The sequence below is a fragment of the Pelodiscus sinensis genome, chromosome 3 (genome assembly GCF_049634645.1).
Source record: "Pelodiscus sinensis isolate JC-2024 chromosome 3, ASM4963464v1, whole genome shotgun sequence".
NCBI classification, from domain to species: Eukaryota; Metazoa; Chordata; order Testudines; family Trionychidae; genus Pelodiscus; species Pelodiscus sinensis.
The window spans coordinates 120,682,376-120,706,072 of record NC_134713.1 but is presented as its reverse complement, the minus strand read 5'-3'; the positions used below and the strand labels follow the sequence as shown (position 1 = coordinate 120,706,072).

General features: G+C 38.7%; 1 protein-coding gene across 3 annotated transcripts in view; it reads right to left on the bottom strand.

The window, feature by feature from the left end:
- The window catches only part of SMOC2 (SPARC related modular calcium binding 2), a 175,617-nt gene that overhangs the window by 90,374 nt on the left and 61,546 nt on the right, over positions 1 to 23,697 (bottom strand). For all 3 annotated transcript variants that reach the window (XM_075924671.1, XM_006121968.4, XM_006121969.4), the window contains exons 3-5: positions 9,629 to 9,735; positions 8,464 to 8,563; positions 157 to 204 (exon numbers count right to left, since the gene is read on the bottom strand). In XM_075924671.1, the coding sequence (XP_075780786.1) occupies positions 157 to 204; positions 8,464 to 8,563; positions 9,629 to 9,735 (255 nt within the window). The remainder of the gene's footprint in view (positions 1 to 156; positions 205 to 8,463; positions 8,564 to 9,628; positions 9,736 to 23,697) is intronic.

Below are 23,697 nucleotides of genomic sequence, written 5' to 3'. Positions count from 1 at the left end.
AATTCTCTAGGGATGAGGCTGGACAAGTTAAAAAATGTTAAAAAAAAAAAAACCCCATGCTCTGACATTTCAAACTTGTGAAAGATCAGGGTTTCAAATACTGCAAGTTTATTAGTTTTCATTGCTTAGAAAAACTCAGAACATTGAGATATTTACCTGTATTTCCTGTACCCTCTCGTTGTGGTGATTTCTCAGTTATAGAACCTGGAAGTGGAAAAAGCCCCCCAAAATTCATTATCTACTTGCCTTTGTAGTGACACATATTAGTCTAAATGATTCCTTTGTCTGTCTGCTTGCATCAGCCACAAATGCTAAACACTTCTTCCTTTCTAAGCCAGTGGATTTTGACTTGCTCCTGTACTTACATTTGCTCAGCATCAACTTAGGGTGAGGTGTTCACTTTTGGTCACCACCACACCTAAGCAAGGGAGAACCAATGTACAGTAGATGAATACATATGCAAGTAAACATGCTCAAGCACAGCACAGTCATAGGCCCATATCCTGCAATCAGATCCATGCTGTAGACTTTTACACCTGTGTGAAACTCCATTGACTTCAACAGAGCTATTCCTGACTATAGCAGTGCCCTCGCATGGCTTCATTTGCAGGAGAATTTGCTGACCATGGTGACTGAGATCTGCCTGTGCACAGCAGGAAAGGGACACTGATAAGAGCCAGTCAAGGCTCCCTGATCTCATCATCCAGACCTGTCATTTGTAAAAGTAGCAGGGGGACAGCTTTAATTTATATCACTGATGTAAGCCTCTGCTCCAGAGACATTATGCTGGTGGAGAAATGGACCCAGCAGAGCATTACTTCACTACACCATCTTTCTTCCCCTCTGTCATGCTTCCACTCTGAGCCCAACACACCCTCCCCTCTACACAACTTTATATCAGTTTCCCCCTCCCCCCCATGCAGGGAGAACTCTTCAAGGCAAATGTCCAGCTGCTTTAACTACCACATTGGCAGCACACAACGTGACTTTAATTGACTGGTGAAACCAGAATCCCATATTGACAGTGGCTGTATTGCTTCAAATAATTCTAATCTAATTTATATAATGGAGGAAACAAAAATGAAAAAGTAAATACAATGTTTCCACAAAATATTTGAAAAGATTTGTTCAGTGTTATGGAATTTAACATTTAGACTGGCTTGTTCATGTTCAGTGTCCAGAAATAGCATAATACATCCTTAAAGCTAAACTTTCAAATATAAATGCACTTAAATTGTGTCTGCAAATTCTGTAGTTTGCTTATTCAAAGTGTACTTATCTCCACAAGTGAAACAGCAAATTGTTTTGCACAATTATTTTTTTATGTTGCAATGTGATGGATGGGAGAGGTACTACCTTTTTCTAGACATCCCAGCATTCAGTTAATTATATTGTCCATAAAGGGTTAAATCAAGAAAAAAATGGATATCCAGGAACTGTTGGCAGGGTGCCCGGAGAGCCAATGGGAACAGAGTGAGGGCTTTGAATCAAAACAGGTTCTGTTTGCTTCAGTCTTTGTGGACATTCAGGGCAAGAGAACGGAGGGGATATCCCACAAATATCAAAGTCTAGAAAGGACTGAACCTTGGAACAAAGGATATGTAACTGCACAGGGAATGTTTAGTTAGATGCAATCAGGTTATTTTCTGACTTGTGCTCTCCTCTGTACTGAATCCCAGGGAAGTAATTCTCTGTTTTAGTCTACCTTTTTTCAGTTGTTCTTTAACACCTAGCAACAAAGTATACTTTACCAACTACATCTTTTTTGTTTTGTTCATAAAAATATGATATGATTCCTTGATTCCTGTGTCCTAGAAGGCAGGAGGGTCTATGTGCATGTGCCTGAGACTGAAAGTCAGCTATTAAGAAATTACATCTTGTTTTCAAGCTCTCTCCTGAGAAACGGTTAAAGAGTTTGGGGTTACCCCACAGGAAGAAAATCCCAAGTGCATCTTCTTGGGCTTTCCAGGGGCTTTTGCATTTGGGTGATAGCAGCATACCACCCAATTTTAGGAAATCTGTGACCTTAGAAAGTTTTTTAAGCAGAAGCCTTTAGTGGTAGGGTATTTTAAGGTCTCTTACTGGCCCCCTCCTTCTGCATTCAAAGTGCCAGAGTGGGTAACAGCCTTGGTATGCAACTACTTCTATTTGTTTATATTAATTAATTTCTAATTTAGGCTTATTACATCAGAATGCAATTCTTGATCTTGTTCATGAAATTTCTTGGAAATTTTGTAATGACATTTTCATAGAACTGAAAAAGTGGTTGATTAAATCAGGCAAAAGTTCTTTTTATCAAACATCCATGTATTTAAAATGAGAGGAAGTCCTACCTGTTAAGAAGAAGTCAGGGCACTAGATAGGCAACCTTAATTCTACCATTTTCTAATTTTTGAGTTCTTGATTTTGTAACCTTAATAATAACCTAAATAACATTAACATCTTTTAATGTAATATTGCAAATAATTTGCTCAGAGAAATCTTAAATAACCATGTCATAGCCTTAATTATAAGTGAAAGAAAATTTAATCAGATTCTGTGGCTGTAACATTTTATAACCAGCAATAACATCTATTATATATGTAGGCTAAAATAAAAATAAGTCTCATGCTCCAGAGTATTAATTGATAGCCAGAGGGATCACAAAGGAATTTTTACATATATGTGCACAACCTTTTATACATGGCTAAGAAGAGTTTTTAGTATGTAAAGAGAGGTGATCCTCTATAGACTTTGCTATTGTTACTTATTTTACATGAAGGTACTTACTGTGGTGAAAGGCAGCCTTAAAATCCTTAAAGTAAACAAACTCTATAAAAAAATCCCATTAATTCAAAGAGCTCTGAAGCACACCATAGCTGAGCCAATGCATCAGTCATTAAACACTAGGGCTATGTCTACTGCCCTCTCTTGCAATATGCAAGTGAGGTGAAGCATGGACTATTGCCAAGCCTCATTTGCATAATTAGTGAGGCTCCGTTTTTGAGCAAAAATCCCCTCTTGCACAAGAGCCGCTCTTCCTGAAAAAAAGAGGAAGAACAGCTCTTGCGCAAAAGGCTCTTGCACAAAAATGCAGCCTCATTACGTATGCAAATGAGGTGCAGTGATATGCCATGCTTTGCCTCATTTGCATATTTTTTGTGCATGAGGGGGCAGTGTAGACATAACCTATCTAAAGATGACTAGATGCTTTATTACTGCTTTTCTATCAAAATAGTTTCAGAATAAAATGAGGGTTTAATCTGATTTCCTTTTTCTTGGTACCAGGTTGAATAGATATTAAAAACAAGAAATGGAGTAGGTCATTAAGAGCCATTATCATAAAATGAAGATTTACTATGTTAGAACATGATGTAAAAGGGGGACAACTTCATTTTAAATTAAATTACGATTTCATGGATTTAGCAACTTAAATATTTATTGTCTTATTACCTGGAAGAAAACACTGAGCAACCATATTATTTCAGCAAGTCATACTGCAGAAACCATAGATAGGTTAGTAATAAAAAGCCTTGAAAAGTGGAATAGTTGGAAACCTAAATAACACCCTTCCTGCCTCCCCCTCCCTCCCTCCGAGATTAGAACATCGTTTTTGCCTAATTTGGAACATTATAACAACCTTAGGGACAGATTATCAGCAGGTGTAAATGGTCATAATTGCATTTTCCATAGCAATGTACAGTTTTAAAACACGTTTTAAACCAATATTGTCAATTTTCAGCCATAAATTTTCAGATTGAGATATTTTTTTAAAAGTAAATTTTTGGTGGAAGATTTTGCCAGAATTATTGTTTTGAATGTTATTGAAATTTTCATTAGTAAAATAAGTCTTTTTCCACAAGCTCTAATGTTGACATTTTTCATTACCATCTAGAATTTCTGCACAAATTTAGTACCATTTCAAACCTGAGATCAAGATCGCTACTGAATGCAGTCTTTCTGAAGCTCTGAAATGTGATGCAGAATTAGTCCATACATGATGCCGATCTAATCCTATTTCAGAAAGATTTTTATTAATGTTTGTTTTATAACACTGGAGTTTGGGATTTGCCTAGGGAATTATGTATCCAAATCCTACTAAATTTCAATGGAAGTAGGATACCTGAATCCCTCAGAGTCTTTGAAAACCCCAACTAGCGTTTCTAGCTATTATTATTAGTGGTGCTACTGTGATTGCAAAAATCAATATAAAGTGGATTAGACAGTTATAAGGTTCATTTAGATGTTTAGACCAGAAATATTTTAGATCATCTAATCTGAACTCTTGTATATCACAGGCCATTATATTTCACCTAGTAACTCCTGTAGTAAACGTAGTATCTTGTGTATGGATAACATACATCTCCCAGAAAAGCATCTAGTCTTAGTTCAAAGACATCAAGGCTACATCTACATTACTCTCTACCAGAAGTGCTGTGTAGTGTATGTGTAGCTCCATGCTGCAGTGAAAAGCAGACTGTGTCCACACTGCATCCAAAGTTGATAGAGCCATTCCTTACTGCTGGAACCTCTCTCCGTGGCAGTGGAAGAACTCAGTAGTGGGGAGCTGACAGAGCCTTTTTCCTCTGCCAGTCTTTTCTTGTGGTAGGAAAAAGTTCCACAGTGGGAAAAGTTCCTTCCTCCACTGCCTCTTGCCTGCCATAGTTTTTCTCCCTGGGGGGAATCTTTTCCTGCTGAAATAAAAGGGATCACAGACAGATGCACTCTAAGGCTATGTCTACACTGCAGGCTTGTTGCACAAGAAGATCTTCTGCAAAAAGTTTTTCTGCAAGACAGTGTCCACACTGCAAAAGCGCATCAGAAAAGTGATGCACAAGAGAGCATCCAGACTGCATGGATACTCTGTTGAAAGAAAGCGCTGATTGCTATCCACTGAATGGCCACCAGGGCACCTGTACCTCTTGCGCAAAAAGGAGTTATTCCTTGTGAAGGGGGAATACCTATACCTCAAAAAGCCCCCTGTTCCATTGATTCAATGTAAATTTACTTGTGGAAAAACATACTTGAGGTGTGGACACTCTGCGGGCTTTTGCACAAAAAAGGCCCTTTTTGTGCAAAAACCCTGTAGTGTAGACATAGCCTATGAGAGAGATAGATAGATAGATTAGATAATTTTTAAATGTTATCACACCCATGTAAAGTGTGTGTCCTGTCTCTCCCCCAATAGCTTAGTGCACATAAAGGAAAATAGACTACTACTGTTGTCAGCTAATGGAGTTACTCCCTTAGAGTTAAAGGTCGATGTCCACAGAAAAGCATAGGCAGTTCAAGAATACATGACTGACAGAGACTTACAGACTGCTGTAAGATGTGAACGTGCAATATCAGTAATAGTGGGGGAATTCTTGAGAATAGGCCAAAAACTGCACAGTTTATCTCTCTGGCTTGAATGAGAGTCTGTGATATCCCAAAAGAACTAATTAAGACAGAAGCAAGTATGAACTCTGTTAACTAATGATATTTTGGGCATCATCCTTCTGCATAATGATAGAAAGGGAGGAAAAAAGATAAAAGCAACTACGAGATGTAATGGAAAATGTCAATTTTTTTCTGAAAAAAATCTCTCCAGTCCTGACAAATGGCAATCCCAGAGACAGATTGGAAAACAAACTAGTTTTGCAGTGCTGCTTCAGCAAGAATGTCATTCTATAAAATTAGCATGGGGGATTGTGATGTTTCTTTGCATAACTTTTTGTAACGCTTGTAGAATTATTTCCTGTCCTGTGATAGGAAGTCCTCTTTAAGTTCTTCATCACTTGCATGTCAAAATTGTCTTATCTGAGACATCAGTTCTGCACCTACTGATATAAATGCAAAAGCAACCATGAACTTAGTGGTGCAGAATCAGGTCTTGTGCACACATTTGATCCCAGATCCTGCAAAGACTTGCACACATCCTTAGTTTTATGCACTGTGAGTTGTCTCACGCATGTGAGTGGGACTACTTGCTATGCATAAAGCTAAGTTCATGCATGAGTCTTTGCAAAATTGGGCCCGTGATCCTGAATACAGAAGAAAGATGGAGTTTTGAGAATGTATTCTGGCTCACATAATGACTTTGAATAGTGAATAAACTAAACAATTTCTGAGAGGTAGCCATGTTAGTCTGTTTCAGCAAAAACAACAAGGAGTTCAGTGGCACTTTAAAAACTAACAAATTTAACAGGATATTAAAGTACAAGCATTTCTGAGCCACAACTCACTTCCTCAGATGCTGAAGAGAAAAAGACAGAAAGAAAAAAAGGATACAGAGATGAGAGTGTGGCAATAGTGCTAATTAAATCAGAGTGGATGTAGCTCATCTCCAACAGTGATGAGAAGACTAGAGTACCTGAATGGGAAATTACCTATTGTAATGAAAGAACCACTCCATGTGTGTGTTTATACCTTGGTTCAAGATGTCAAAAATGCAGTGAGAAACTGCTGAGCTGGAATTCATATGCAAATTTAACACTCCGAACCAAGGTATAAATAAATACAAGGAGTGGTTCTCATGTTACAAAAGGTGATTTCCCATTCGGGTACTTTAGGCTTCTCTTCACTGCTGGCTATTAGCCACATCCACTCTGATTTAATTAGCACGGATGTCACAATACCATCTCTGTATCCATTTTTTTCTTTCAGTCTTTCTTTCTGGCTACGTCTAGGCTATGCGTTTTGCTGGAAGAGGCACTGCAAATGAAGCACTGATTAGCATTTTCTCACACTTCATTTGCATAATCCCTCCCGATCCATTTTTGTGCAAGGTTTTTGCACAAAAACATGCAGTGTGGATATTTCCTTTTTGCGCAAGAACCCCTTTTTGTACAAGACCCTTATGCATCTCTGTCTCTTTCAGTTGCTGAAGAGAAAAAGTGAATTGTAGCTCACAAAAGCTTATTATGCTCTAAAACACTAATACATTTATTAGTCTTTAAAATACTACCGGACTCGTTTTATTGTTTTTTTTTAACAATTTCTGTGTCTTGATTCATCAGTCAAAGAATCTGAAACAAACTACATCTTTTTCTAGATTACATGAAAAATCCCATGAATTTGCTTGTTCAGTAAATAATTCAGCAGAACTGTGAACAAAAGAAATAAATATAATGCATTGTGGCAGTTATTGGCCAATTATTTATTGAGATTTTGGTATATGCATAATCCTTTTTGTTGAGTTTAATGAAATTGAAGGAGCTACTAGGTTTCATGATCACTGATATTACTAAACTAAATGCTAGCCATCCACATTTAGGATATCACTTAAGCACTTACATATGGTCCTGAATCAGGGTCAGAGTTTGCATCATTTGTTAAATTAAAATACACTTCTGTGCATATTGCTGAAAATTAAAACTTGTGAACATTTTATGTCTCTCTTGGCAGCTCTGTCTCACTCTAAAGTTACTCTTCAGCATTCATGCTAGATTGCACTAGATCACTGGACTAAATTGAATTTTATGGGTCCATCTAGAGTACATGAAATGGTTGAAAGAGGATATGGAAATTCCGTGGGAATTTGCATATCTTCTTCTGATCACCCTTTCGAAAGCAGAGCTTTCAAAAGTTAAAGTAGTTTAGAGGCGGCTTTTTCGGTGAACCCTCCCCCTTGTCGAAAAGCCGCGTAAACTTCAAAAAATGATGTTCTTTTGTTCTTACACTTCTTCTCTGAGCTTCTTCCTTCCTGTAATTATTATAATAATAAAGGTTTCTGCTCTGAATACTGTGTAACTACAAAGAGGGTTTGGGGAAGGAAGCCCCACCAGAAACCTTATCTCAGTTTCTCCAACTCCGCCTGTCTTCCAGGGGTTCAAGGTGTCAATTAATCCCACTACTACAAGAAGCTTAAAGTGCAGGGTTTAGTGCTGCTGCCATTAACAAAGCTGTAATACCACCAGTGTTCTCTCTATAGAAAGGCAGCAGTTATATTGACCTAAAACTCCTGGAAAAGCAATTTGTACAGTTACTTGTACAATTCTAATTTATCATACATTTTGACATGATCGAATTGAGGCTAAAAGGTAGTCTCCAAAAATGGCTGATTTGTCATGTGCACTGATATAAGGTAAAAACTTGTGGCAACGGCAGCTGTTGTTTGTTGTTCATTTTCTGCAAACAGTGGCTTAACATTAATGTTAATGCTACCTATCTTTATTGAAAAGGGTGTGTGGTGATTTGTTCCGACCCACCCCCATCCCAGGTTTGGCCATTGTTTTTTACAATTCTGAACTTGAACCATGTGTTTTTAAATGTTATTCTTGATACTTAAAACATTTGAAAAGCAAAACTCTGTGGAATGTTTATAGTACATTTAAAAGGAAGACAATTATAAGACATAGCAATAATCTTTTTCAGCAACGTGGCTGCATGCCAACGTATGCTGGCGTATAGGTATCATATCAATGAGCACTGTACAAAATCCTAAATATTGACACAGGTAGATAAAATAGATGGATGTCACCAATACATTAAACCATTACTTACCTGGACACCGTGGAGTTTTATGTGCTACAGCTGTACCGCTGATTGGACGTCCATTGGGAGTGACGCACCAACAGTATCCTGTGTAACTATGACACTGAACCTGTCAGGAAATTACATCAAGTGAGGGAAATCTATGAGACATATGTTGACTATATTGAAATGTTCATGGCACATAGAGTACATATTTATGTGTGTCTCTTGAGTACAATGGAGTCCTCCCGCAGAATATATTTTTAAAGACAGCAAATGTATTTTCTTGTATAATAAAACAATCCACTAAAAGACTATAATTCAAATCTGATGAATATCCTTCAAGCATAAAGGGAGAGCTTCCCTTAAGTACTCTGCAGTGAGTACTTCAGTGGAGAACTGAGGAGAAAGCTATTAATATGTGTTTGCTTGTTTGATGTCCTGTACTGAAAGAGTACAAAAGCTCACAGAAGCTCCTTAGGGGACACATGGATTGACTGTCTCCATTCCTAAAGTAAGTCCTCTTTAGCTTTTTTCCAGATAGACAACATATCTTCTCATGCAGAGTAGCAACAGGATTCAGCACTTTCGTCAGCATTATTCATCCCCCTCAGAAAGTGAACTACGGACTGCCTCATTTAAATTAATGACTTTATAAATCCCAACACCTTAACCTAACCGCTAATGTCATTTTCTCTAATGTACTGAAATTTGTATGGCAAATGTGAACTATTAGCTGCATTTAAAAATGATTACGGTAACTTTCTACATTTTCAACTTAGTATAATGGTACCAAAAGTCAGTCCTGTTTAGTATATGTCTGGTTGTGATAAAAGCTTCAAATGGCACCCTTTTTGGATTCTAAGACCTTGCCTGAGTAACTCAGTCTCAGTCTATGATGCCTGCACAGAGATTCAGAAGGGATGGAGGAAGATTTCTGTATGACTCATAGTGTTGGCAATAGGATATGGACTCCTTTACCACAAGATTACTGCTTTGGAGCAGGACAGAAATCATGCACATTTTACCAGCTTATGACTTGACAAAGAGTGATGAGAAATTACTTGCCAAGGACTAAATTGGTACAAAAATGAACTATCCTATTTCTAAAATTCAGTGTTAATGTAACTCCCCCACAGACACACAAGCATGCTGAACAACCAAGCATACAAATACTGAGCCAAAACTTTTCAACCTGGCTATATGTGCCATCGTCATTGCACTCAGGAATGAAAACTTGTTGAAGTTCCTTGCGGGCTTGTTCTTGGGTGTATTTCCTCTCTGCCACACACCTGGAAACATCTAAGGAAAGGGAGAAAGCAAATAAGATTAACGATGCAACATTAAAGAGAGTATAGATGATAGTCCAAAAGCATAAATAAGGGAGAGGACTGGGAGACCCAAGTAAAGATATGGATCCTTTCATTCTCAATGATGTATTGTTACCTGAGTGTTTAGAAATTAAAAAATGGGGAAAAAGTTATATCATGGCTGCTTCTCTAGTCAAGATCCTGCATAGTGCTTCTATCTAACCAGAGTATCCAATGTCTATCAAGGGTAGTGTGTCTACTACCAATACTACTACCCAGTTTTCCCTTCAAATCCTTTTCTATTTAGACTGCAAACTCGTCAGAGCAGGAATTCTCTCATACTATGTGTTTGCACATTGCTACATTGCGTATCATGCCTGGGCTTTGACCTTAATGGTGTCTGTAGGTGCTTCTGTAAAACAAGTACTAATCTACTGTGCGATTCGTGGACCAATGATTGCACTTTCAAAGAGTGAGTTTAATACATCTTTTCTAGTTCTATTTTGTATGGTGCTAAAATATGACTATATCTAATAAATCAGCTTTGGCTTATGGGATCAGAGAAAAATGAATCCTGTTTTAATTGCCGCAGCATACAATTGTTCTCCTGGAGCAAATTGGGATACTCTAGCCATGCCACTCCCAGGGAAATGGTGTTAGAGCCACTATACAGACTCTAGGAAACTGCAAGGTTTCTGAATACAGGACAGATTCTTCATGGGCCCCCATCCAACAGGTTCAGGGAAGCTTTGTGCTGTGACAGTAGCAAAAAATTTCAGTAAAAGGACAAGAGCATCCGGCCTGGAAAGTATTAAATAAGTGCAAAGTAATAGTAATTATCATCTGAGCGCTGGACTAGAAATTTGGAGTCCCTTATTCCTAATCTTTGTTTTCATCCTGACTTCTTCTTTAGATTTGGAGAAGTCACTGAACTTCTGTGAATTACTCTCTGTAAAGTTGAGATAATAATTACCTCACAGGAGAGTAGGGAGCAGTAATTAGTTCAAGTAAAAGTGACTTGTAAAAGTGATTAGAAATGCAAATCATTATGACTTTGTAAAAAATAAAGTATTAAGATTAAATATTGAACCGTTATGATGTCTCAAAAGGGCCATCTGTGGGGACCCAATATGTCACCTAGAAGACGGACAGAAACATTCCATCATTCAAAGATACATAGGAAAAATTAAATGAGGCAATTGTTTTGTACATACATACTTTAATAAATTGTTAGATTTTCACCAAGAGAACTTGCATCTCCGTGCTGGCTGATGTACTGTGTAACTTTGGTAATGTATGAACTAACAAGCTCTACCTAAGTTAAAAACCAAATATATTTAATCCACCTTCAGTGCCTTAACTCTTATTATGAACTTGGTTTGGTTATACAGTACTTACTTACATGTGGTTTTAATGTATCCAGTGTTTTAAAATGAAAATAAATCACTCCTTTGGTAGAATTCTGCCCTCTTTTTTTTTAGCACAACATGTGGTTTAAATGTCTAAAAGGAAAAGTGATACAAATTCCAGCACATAAGGGCTCTACTACAATGCTGATAGAGTTATAAATTATCTCTAATATTTGAATTATCATAAAGACATGCCAGAAAGAGAGAAATTCTCCATACAGTTTGTCTGTCACCATCTCTGAACAACTCTTCCTTCAAAAGCAGGAATTTCAGTCAATTTCAAACTCCTAGACTTCACAGTGATCAACTTTAATAGAACATAATGCTTAAGTTTGTAGTCTACTGTTTCTTGGATTATTTAGCTATAGGAAACACTTGAAGGTTAGTAGCATTAGCGTGCCTCTTTAAACCCCAGAGAAAACCTGGTAGAAAGTTCTCTTATCGAGTTAAGCAGCTGAAACAGTGAACAGTCAAAATATTATTCCAGATACAGCCTCGTAAATTATTCTGCTGTACTGATTTATCAAGATTTACTACAGCACATGGAAGAGCTGCGATTCAGTTAAAGCTCTGGATCTGATACAAACTGATAAAAGTGAGGAAATAAAACAGACAGGCAAGATAAAAATAATATCAAAATATCATATCTGTATTGTTAATGGCACATTAGATTATCAAAAGAAATTGGCTGAATTCATCCCAAGTGCAACTTCATTAAAGACATTATTATTACTAAATGTTTAAAGTGTTATTACAATGGAGCCTAAAGGTCTCCGCCAAAAATCAAATCCCCTGGTGCAATGTGCTATATACATGCTTAGGAAGAGAGACGGGCAAAGAAGGGCGATACTTGAGACAAAGAGTGGGAGCAAAGATATATTTTTATCTCCGTTTTACAGAAGGGGGATTAAAGCACAGTGAAGTCTAATGATTTGCCAAAGGTCACACTAGAGGTTTGTGGGAGAGCTGAAGTCTCCTGCCCCAACCCAGTCCAGAATCTTTAACCCAAAATCATCTTCTCCTGAGCTACAACAGAGTGATTTTGGGCAACAGCAGACAGAGCTGGAGAGATTCCGGGCAGTGCTGTCATGGGCCTAGGTCCATAGGACAGTTCAGGGAAGCTGCCATAACTTAGACCCCAATGCTGTCCAGCTTACTCCAGTGACCACTCTAGTCATTGGAGCCACCCACAGTGGGAGATTACAAATGGCTTCCAGCCTCATTAGCCTCTATTTCCCCAGACTTTAAGTATTGTACTGAGCCTCTTGTATATGTCTACACTGCATGCTAGGCCCAGGCTGTGACTCAAGTTTGAGCGCAAGTCCCCCTTTCATCCGTACACAGATCAGTCTGACAGCGGTTGGTGAGCACTCAGGACCTGGGTACAAGGACTCTAAGAGGGGAATGGATCACAGCCCAATTCCCACGGAGAATTTATCCAGGTGGATGCAGCTCAAGCTGCAGACCAGAGTCAGAAGGTCTGTTTAGTACAATATGGATACAGTAACACAGCTATAAAGCCTCAGTGTGGCAATACAGTAGTTAACTCAGTTTTACAGTGCTGGATGCTTGAATGCAGGCTTGGAAACATCAAGTATACAAAAGCCTCGGTCCCAAAGACCCCGGTTTTCAAAGCAGTGTACACATACTCTCTAAAGGCCCAGCATAGAATCTTACCCAGGGTATGTCTAGACTACAGGCTTCTTTAGGAAGAAGCTTTTCCAGAAGAGATCTTCCGAAAAAACTTCTTTCAAAAGAGAGTGTCCACACAGCCAAAGCGCATTGGAAAAGATAGCGTCCACACTGAATGGACACTCTCTCGCATTTAAACTGTGGTTATTATGGGCGGAATGGCCATCGGAGCACCTGTGCTTTTTCCTCTTTCCTCTTCTTTTGAAAGAGCTCCCTCTTCCCCGTCCATACACAACTTTTTCTGAAAGAGCTCTTTCAGAAACAGGCTTTTTCCTCACAGAAAGAGGATTACCAACATCGGAAAAACCCCTCTGTTCTTTCAATTTTTTTCAAAAGAATGCAATTGCAGTGTGGACGTAAGTGAAGTCTTTTCAGGAAAACAGCCGTTTTTCTGAAAAAACTCTGTAGTGTAGACACAGGCCCAGTGGGTTCAATGGAGTTACTCCTGTGAGTAAAGGGAAGCATGTACATATTTACAAGACCTGGGACTAACTTCTCATAAACTTTGAAAATCAGAAACACGGGGGCCTTATTTTGCATTCTTTGGACAACCCATATACCTATGAAATCAATGAGAATTTGGAATGTCAAATTCTCTCAGGATCAACCTGTTTGTTAATAGAAGAATTACCTAGACTGACACAGACTGTTACCCCATCTAATTCACTGTCCTGCCTCCTACAATACAGTGTTTGATGCCTGCAGTTTAAGAGGAAGAAAAAAAACTATCGCCTTTAATATAACTGGCTAATTCTGCTATAATCTACTTTGCGGAGAAAAAAAATCTGCCAAAAAAATGAGGTTTATAATGGAAACAATGACACAGTCTTAACAGGGATGCAACCACTGTTTCTCTGGCTACATCCAGTATGAATTAAGTATACAGCAAGTTTTGGGCTCCACAGGAAGATCTAATCCAGATTCGCTTAGTGGAAATTAAATTGATTGACAAAATAAATAAATAATACATCTTCTGCAAAGGGGTTTTGATTTAGTCCATCCCATATTTTTTCTTCATTGTTGGATAGTAATACGTGTGTTCAGTAAGATATAAAAAAATAATTTTCTCAGTCCACTGAGTAGCCTTCACTTACCAGGGCAGTTGAGTGTGTTTCAAATAGGTAATATATTTATCCATAAAATATTATAATGGTTTATTTAGTTATTTTATTGTAGATTGAAAATCCCACTGAAGAGACAGTAACATTCATCACTTTAAGATCACTTAGAAAATAGCTGAACTTAATCATTTGAAGAAAAAAAACCCTTAGGGTTTTACATAGGTGCCTAACTGTTCTTGTATTGACCAAAAAGCTTTACTACAGTCATGGAGAATTGAGCAAGCACGTCTAGCACAGAAACACAAAATCTAGATAACTCTTAACTCTTATTGAAGATTCCTATTTCTGGCCCCTGCTATCCTGCAGACAGAGGGACAGACAGCCACCACAGGCCTGAGGGCAAGGTGTGGGGGGAGCAGCCTCTTTGCCCCAGAAGGGGTGGGGCTGAGGGCACTGCAGTGCAGCACTGCTCCCCACCCAGCTCTCAAAGCTATGGAGAGTGCCCGGCATAGCATTTCAACACTCCCGTAGCAATTTAAAGGGCCCGGGAGCGCCGACTCCTGCTGCTGCCTCAGTAGTAGTGGCAGTAGTGGCCAAGAGCTCTGGAACCTTTTGAATTGCTGGGCCCTGAAGCAACTACCCCAATTGTCCCCCATAGTCAGTGGATTTGCCCGCAGAGTGCCCAGATAAACTGACTTTTCCCTTAATAGTACCATGTTTGTCATCTGGAACTGTTCAGTACATTGCTATGTAAACATCAGCAGCAATTGAGGCTTTGCTTGAGCAAGGTACATAAGCCTCACTTTAACCATGTGAATAGGCCCAGTGAAGTTAATTGAACTATTCCCATGCTTATGTATTTTGCTGAATTGGGGCGGGAATATAGTTATTTCTTTTCTTTGTTTTTCTTTCCTTATTATTTTACTAAAGAGTCAGTTCACGCATTGTGTATATTGGATGCACTTCTGATTATGGGATAACATGCATTAATCGGGGAATGTAATATTTCTGTGCTACAAGTGCTTCAGTGTAAGAGGTATCAGAGGGACCGCCGTGTTAGTCTGAATCTGCATAAGCAACAAGAAGTCCTGTGGCACCTTATAGACTAACAGATTTATTGGAGCATAAGCTTTCGTGGGCAAAGACCCATTTTGTCAGATGCATCAGTGTAAAAGGCTTGTCTTTGGTATGCAAAGTCCATGATGGACTCGCCAGTGACACTGGATCTAGAGCTGTACCCCATTAGGCTAACGGGCATATGTGTCACTATTCTAGAGTGATAGGAAATGCGTAACAAGTCACTTGTGCTTGAATTTCCTTGTTTTAGACATCTGAAGACCATCCACATTTGGAGAGTGGAAGGTGTCCGCAGAGGCATTACATGACACATTCACAACATAAAGACTTTGTACTTGCTGGTAATGATCATCCAATGATTTGTCTTTTCATTATTATTGCTTCATCCTGGATCTAAACAAGAAGGAAATATTATCTTTGGTGAAACCCTCATCTCTTGGCATCTAATGGAGGCAGGCACAGTGTTTTTCACATTTGCAACCACCCAGCAACTTAGATAGTTAAGCTTTAAGATAAAATAAGGAATGCTGTCCTGGAATCCTCCTTGGCACAAAAATAATCCTCTCTCTTTTGACTAAGTCTCATTTGACAAGATACAACTAGAGCTGCACTAAGTATTCACTGTAAAATCTGAAACAACAGAAATCAACCTTGATTTGGGGTTTATTACAAAGACACTCTAAAAGAGGCACAAAGGTTCACAAAGGTTTTGAATGAGCCTGATCAAGGGTAGTATGAATATAGACCCATTTATGATTCTACATCAAACTTTAGGGAAAATGCATAGCTATGTGTGTTTTGAAGTCTCCTTTACTGCATTATAGCTTCCATCATGATAGTTTCAACTTAGTTTGGTTTGTGGTTTTATTTTTGTACAGAAACTTAAAATGTATTTATATGGATTGAAATCAATGGGAAGTATTAGTACAGACATCTACTAAGTGGAGCTATTCGCCTTTGCAGAACTGTGGCTAGAGCTGACTATAAAGGACGGTTTGACTATAAAGAACAGGTGGTGGTTGTTTTTTCCAGACTTTATTCCTTCACATTCTGACTGGCTTTAACAACCTCTGAATAGAATTATACTATTATGGAAAAAAAATACATTTGAGAATGAGATGGACCACTATCAGAATATAGAGAAATATAGAGTTGCATTTGAATCAGGATCTTAATTCTGAAATTTGCCCCCAATTTAGACTTGAAAGTTACCTCCAAAAAACTAGAAAGAACTAGCAATAATTTTTTTTTCACATAAAATATCTCTTTTCTTAAATTAAAAATGTTCACAGCAAATGTCTGTTCAATTTTTTTCAATTTTGTGATTTCCCTTCTATGCCCCATCATTTTCACCAAAAAAACCTTGGCTTTTTCCACCCAAAAACTCAGTGGGTGTGGGAAGTGGGGGAAGAGAGAAACAAGTAAAAACAACAGAGGAGAAAAAGAAAAAAAAGTGCATGACATGAAATATATTACACTTATAATAATATACTAAGCTTTCAATTTGATATATCAGGTGATAAGTTGTATTAGCCCATTCTTTAGGTAACAGCCTACATCAGCACGTCAGTTAAGAGTTCCCACATTTCATTGTTGTAGGACTATACACTATCTATCTAAGGGTATGTCTATACTACCCCGCTAGTTCGAACTAGCGGGGGTAATGTAGTCATCCGCAGTTGCAAATGAAGCCCGGGATTTGAATTTCCCGGGCTTCATTTGCATGATGCCGGCTGGCGTCATTTTTAAATGCCGCCTAGTTCGAACCCCGTGCTGCATGGCTACACGCAGCATGGAGTAGCTAGTTCGGATTAGGCTTCGTGGAACGAGGAGTACAACTAGTTCGGATTAGGAAGCCTAATCCGAACTAGCTACTCCGTGCCGCGTGTAGCTGCGCGGCACGGGGTTCGAACTAGCCGGCATTTAAAAATGGCGCCAGCCGGCTTTATGCAAATGAAGCCCGGGAAATTCAAATCCCGGGCTTCATTTGCAACTGCGGATGACTACATTACCCCCGCTAGTTCAAACTAGCGGGGTAGTGTAGACATACCCTAAGTTCTATCTTTCAAGTCAAGCTGTTAGCTGAAGGTGGAGATGGTAAGGCTGACTGACTGTAACCAAGTTAATTGTTCATAATGTTAAAGTATAGCATAAAATTCATATCCTCAAAGAAATACTCAGTAGTGATATTCTTCTAACCCTACAGACTGGGAAAGTCACAGCTGAATAGTAGCATTAGAATCTGAGGGGAAAAGTTTACCTTAATTCCTAAATGAACTGTGTACTGTAAATGGCCCTATGTTTGGAGAGTTGCAAGAAGTGCCTATTACAACTGATGTGTCAATAAATAAGAGTGACAAACTTCTTTCACCACTGCCAGAAACTTTAAGTGTTTTAGTGTTATTGAAATGCTGTATGTGCCTCTTTCTGGGAAAATAACAAAATATTTTTATGTGAAATTCCACACATATTTTTATATGTGTTTCAGTTCTTTATGTGAATCTGAAAATGAAGAGAGTACCTTTTGTTATGTCTATGATAGCCCATAAAAGGATGGCATTTTTAAACAGAAAGGCTCTTTAAGATACCATAAATTAGTTAAGCTAAACATAAGCTGTATAGGATTTCCCATAGAAAAAGGGATCTACATCATTACAGAGAAATAGCAATAATATTATTTATGACGGCTGTCTGGGTTGTACTTATTTAGCAGTAAGACACTGAACGGGTAGCCTTTGTAAGAAATAACTATGGCTATACATGCTGTGCCTGGAGCCCAAACTACCATCTTCTGCCTGTTGAGGAACTTCTAGGACAGGGTTGAGCTACATTGACAGGGTTGTATAGGCACACTTGCTTTGTCATTGTGCAGAATGGACTTGTGTACTGGACACAGGCTATTAGTCAATCCCAATCTGTCACATTAATTAAAAATAAATGGAAAGAGGAAAAACGAATCTTGTTGCTATTATTGAATAACAACAATAACAACAATTATAAAAATTATCTTGAGTATATAATCCTGCAAATATAGCCGCACCTTTTCAGGCAAAACTTTATGAAAATCGATGGGAGTTTGTCTGAGAAAGCACTGTGGGATCTGGCCCCATTATGTGTACCATTGCTGACAAGCAAACTGAATTCTCAACACAAATAGAACTTTTAAAAGAACACATGGCATACTCTCTTCAGCTTCCTCATGCATGTCCAGTTCCCTAAACCTTAAAGAACTTATGCAAAAAGACCTTGAATATTTAAAATCGCTAAACTGCTGCAAGCTGAAGAGAAGTGCTACTTGTTTCAAGCCACCCTTTTCAGCCTCTGCTGTTGTCAATTATTCATTACTCTCTTGACATTACACCACAAAGCAAAATCTGTTTTTTCTCCACTAGACACTTCTGTTTTAGGTATTGCTCACTTTGAGACAAGATACAGTAGGCTGACATTTTGTGGAGACTTGAGACTTGAAGATGCTGAGGTGTAAGTTGAAGAGATGTCCATCAAGTATTAAAATGTTCGCTCTCAGCTGATATTAGCAGTTTCTGGACTCTGGGAAAAAAATATTGATGCTCTCAAAACAGAGAAAGCTTCCCACTAATCTATTTATGACTAAGGCTACTAATTTGAGATCTCCAAAAGTGGAGGGGGGAGGGAGACAAGGTTTTGTAGCAGAAACCTTCTCTCGCCACCTAAAATTTTAGTTTTAAAAAATGCATGTACTGTATATTTGTCTGCCATGGGAAATTATGAGAAGTCAAACAAATTACAGTGCAAATTATTTAAATAGCCTAAAACCATTTGAAAACTACACAACCAGAAATATATAAAAGCATATTTTCAAACTACATGGATGGAGCTATGCTCAGTAATTGGCTAACTAGAACAATAAGCCTAATGCACATGTCCTGTACAATATAATAGAGATGAAATCAATATTTTTATAGAAATGATTCTAAAACCTTTAAGAATGTAATAGATAATTTGCATAATCTTTGTATACATTTTTTGAATTATGCAGTAGAATTTTACAGCAGAAATATGATTATCTACTAAATGCTACAGGATGGTTCTAAAAACCTATAGAAAACTTATATGATTTTTCTATAAGAGAAAGGCCAGATGTCTTAGATTTTATAATAAGCATCGTTTCTGCCACATACATAAAGCTTTATGATATCGGTTATATAAATACAAATTAAATATCGAGACTAAGGTCCTGATCAAGCAAAGCACATGCTTTGTATAAAACCATGGTGTCCAACCAGTTCTGAAGGAGTAGCCACTATAGTGGTTACTTCTATAGTGAACTAGCTACACTCAACTGGCCAAATAGTCACACGTGGCTAGTGGTTAGTGTGTTGGACACCACGGCTACGTCTAGACTGGCCCCTAATTCCGGAAAAGTCATGCAAAGCAGGTAAGTCAGAATAGGGAAATGCGCGGGGGATTTAAATATCCCCCGCGGGATTTAAATAAACATGTCCGCCGCTTTTTTTCCGGCTTGGGGAAAAGCCGGAAAAAAGCCTCTAGACTGGCATGATCCTCCGGAATAAAGTAGGAATAAGAGATCCTCCAAAAAAGGGCTTTATTCTGGAGGATCGCGCCAGTCTAGACGCTTTTTTCCGGCTTTTCCCCAAGCCGGAAAAAAAGCGGCGGACATGTTTATTTAAATCCCGCGGGGGATATTTAAATCCCCCGCGGATTTCCCTATTCTGACTTACCTGCTTTGCATGACTTTTCCAGAATTAGGGGCCAGTCTAGACGTAGCCAAAAGGTCTAAAGCATGTGAGCTATATAAGTGAAGTCAAAGGGATTACTCATATGCTTACAGTTGAAATGTAACTAAGTGTTTGGCTGGTTCTGGCCCTGGATATCCAGACTCTGAAGCACTTATTCAATTCTCGATGAGGTAAAACACTCGTTGAAGTTGATAGACCAATCATAAAACCCTCACTTGTGCAAAATACAATTAAGTCAATGGATGTTTTCCCTGATTGAGGAATAAAAAGTTCAGGTTATGCCACATTATTATTTTATTTTATTACACAGAATCTTTCATCAGAGACTCTCAAAATAATGTATACATTTTAATGAAGTCCCACAACATCTCTGTTAGATACTTTTAGGTGCTCATGATACAGGTTGAGAAAAGAGGCAGAGACACGTTGAGTTAGAGATACTCAAAATAGATCCGATAGCCAGAATATACATAAAATACAGAAATCTTATTCACAATTCCATGTTCTAATTAATAGACTACATTTCTTTTTTAAAATATAAAACAGGAAGAGATAGGGACTTGGCCCCACAGGCTGGAGTGCAGATCACTCAGAGCACCAGAGGGAAACCTACTTAACTCTGTGAATTAGAAGGAAGTTTTGCAGCCTAACATCAACTTTTTTGGTGCTTCGACTGTGACAATGCAACTGAGCAGAACAATTCAGCAGTAGAGATTTGTTCTCTAAGCAGCTGAAAAGAAATCAGTACTTTATTTCTGATAATCCATCACTTATATAACCATCGCTTAAACCAGGGGAATGTATTTTTTTCTGATTTGTAAAAGGCAAACACATTTATGCTGAGTTTGTTTGTTATGTGAAGAAAATCCTGGGGGAGAGAAATGGAGGAGTCAGCCAGAATGAAAGATTTGGCTGTGCTGGATTTCTGATGCCACAGACACCCTACCTGCAACACTCGGGGGAGGAGGGGGTTCAGTGGGTGGAAAAAGTATCCATACTATCTAATGCAGAGGACTTCTGTGTGGGATTGGTAGGGGATAAAATCATGGAGGGAACATTTCACATAGCCCTACCACCTTCTTCCACAGCACATTTCCACTCCTCAGAAACCACAAAGCTCCAAGGACAACACAAGGTCTTTGGGAAGTTTCTGAGGATTAAAGATTATGCTAGTGTAACTCCCCACTTGCACATGTACCAGCCCCTTTGATCCCTTCACAAGTAAACCCTATGAGATTACTGGGGCTCAGTTCTCGATTGAGCAAAACCCCCATTAACTACAAGTGTGTACCCTTTGTCAGCATCCTAACAGCAGGCTCCTGTGCTGTGCAAAGTTCCACTGACTATAAAGGGGCTCTGCATGGTGCCAGAGTCCAGATGACAGGATCTGGGGATTGTTTGTAAACAATTATGTGACTTCTATTCCAATTATTTTCAGTGCCATATTCATGTGTACTCAAGCATTTGTTTTGGTCAGGGTCAGGAAATTTTAGCTTGTTATGGTTCATATTTACCTACAGAGCATCAACAGTCAATCTTGTAAAGGACTGAGCACTCCTGTGAGGTTCCAAGACTTCTCAGTTACCCCTGACTTCAACAGAAACTGAGGCACCTCAACCTCACAGGATCAGGACTTCAGAAGATCAAGCCCCAACAAATTAGAGTTCCAGATTATACTGGTTATTACAAGTAGGTGCTTAAAATATACCACAACAATCTTGTGAATAAGACCCTGGACTATTATCTCGGAAATCTAGGTGCAATCCCAGGTCCTATGACAGACTTCTGATGTGACCTTTAGCTAGTCACTTAGGGCTTGTGTACACTACATAGAAGACTGAAGCGGCCACAGTTGATCTTTTGGGGTTCGAATTCGCTCGTCAAGTGAAGACATGCTAATTCAAACTGAGAGGGTGCTCCCGTCCGTGCCAGTAGTCCTGGTCCTCGTAAGGAGTAAGGGAAGTTGACGGGAACATGTGCTCCCACTGACCTCCTGCTCTGTGGATAGCACCAGAACATGATTTAAGATACTTTGACTCTAGCTACATAATTAACGTAGATAGAGTTGAGTATCTTAAGTCAACTTTCCTCTTTAGTGTCGACTTGGCCTGAGTTTCACTGAGTTTCAGTTGTCCATTTTGGCTATGTCTACACTACGGGGCTTTATCGGAAAAAGGTACGCAAATTGCGCTCCACAATTTGCATACCTTTTTCCGATAGTTTTTTCAGAAGAGGCTTTTCCAAAATTTGCTCCATCTACACTGGCCAAATTTCGGAAAAAATCTCTTTTGGAAGAGCCCTTCTTCCTTGTGGGAGGAGGGAGACATGGCTTCTGAAAAGCATATCTGCTTGTCCACAAAAAAAGTGGAAGAGCAGATGTGGTCTCTGGACGCAGCCGAGTTTTTCTGGGATACCTCCAGTATCCCAGAAAACCCCTGTAGTTTAGACATAGCCTTGGTAAAATAAGGATAATACCAGTTCCTTGCATCCATCCTTGTCTGACTTGTCTATTTAGACTGTAAACTCTTCAGGCAGGGAGCTGTCTCCTATTATGTACATTGGGCCCCAAACACCATTAATGCTTCTGGGTTCAACAATAATGCAAATAATAATGCTTCTCAGCTCTCACCAATTTTCTTGCACAAACAACTGTCTGTTTCTAGTGAGGGAAGTTCAGAGTTTAGGTTTTGTTTGGAGAAGCATCCAAAAATGTGGCTGTTCATCTAAAGTTTATTCAAACTAGCTGAACCTCTTGAAGTTACAAAAGTGGGCTGGAAATATTACAAGAATCAGACTTCTCATAATGTTTCCAGCACTCTGGCATCTGGTTCCAAGCTTGCCTGGAAGCATAAGAGTGCACAAAAATGAAAAATAATAGAGAGAAAAATAAATTACAGGGTTGCTGTTTTTCTTAACATTGAAAGAGTCCATTGGGCCTGTGCTAATTTTGGTCAAAGGTGGGTGTGGGGCTCATGAGGTGCCTCTTTTCAGACCAGTTCATCCTCCATTAACTTTATTCTCTTAAAAACCAAAAATTCACATATAGCTCTTTAAGTGCCTATTACAGTCATGAGGGCACAGGGGACAGAGGGAGAAATGAGACAGGGATTACAATCCTGTTCATTGGTTTTATCATCACATTTAAAATCCAAATCTTAAAAATAGCTTTCCCCGTGGTTTTAAGGAATTGCCATAAAAAGTCAACTTTTTCTGGTAAATGAACCCTGAACAACTTAAAAAAAAACACAGAGAAAACAATAAGCCCTTTAAAACAATGGGCTCTCTGTAATTCCAGTCTTTTGACTGTCTCAGAATACATATATCAAGCAAATATTGATAACAGAATTGGACAAAGAAGAAAGTCACTGTGACTTCTTAGCTTTTGTGGGAGGAGAAAAGTGTCTGCCACTAATACTTGGAGAAAGGAATACGCAAGGAGACATTAATTTGAATTTGATTCCAACTTCATTGTGTATATACAGAATCTCGGTTTTGATTGTGTAAGCAGGCATGTCAAAACTGGAGAGAAAATGCTGACTAGAAAGTATTCAGAGAGGCTGTATAGCATAAACTGCCACAAGAGCTCAGAGATTATGCTGACCTGACCACACTGCCCAGACCCCTTTCTCCCTCCCTTTCTGAATGAAGACACACAGGTTTTGATCCATACACAGATATGTAATCGAGAATTCGATTTTCATTAAAATGTTCTGTCAGCTCTACTAAAAAAAAAATCTCTGCTCTTCAATCCTTCCTTTTCCTGCTACAACAAGTTCCACTCTTTATAGGCAGTCAGAACCTTCAGCAGAGTGTTTGACTGAGATTGTCAGAGATGACAACATACCAGGAAAGGATGGAGAGACTGAAACTCCAGTGAGACCAATTGACCTTCCTTTTTCTGCGCTCAAACTTGTTTTCACAGCTTGAGGTATTTCAGAAGATTGCTGCAATGAGCTTGACTGAAATGGTATGTGAT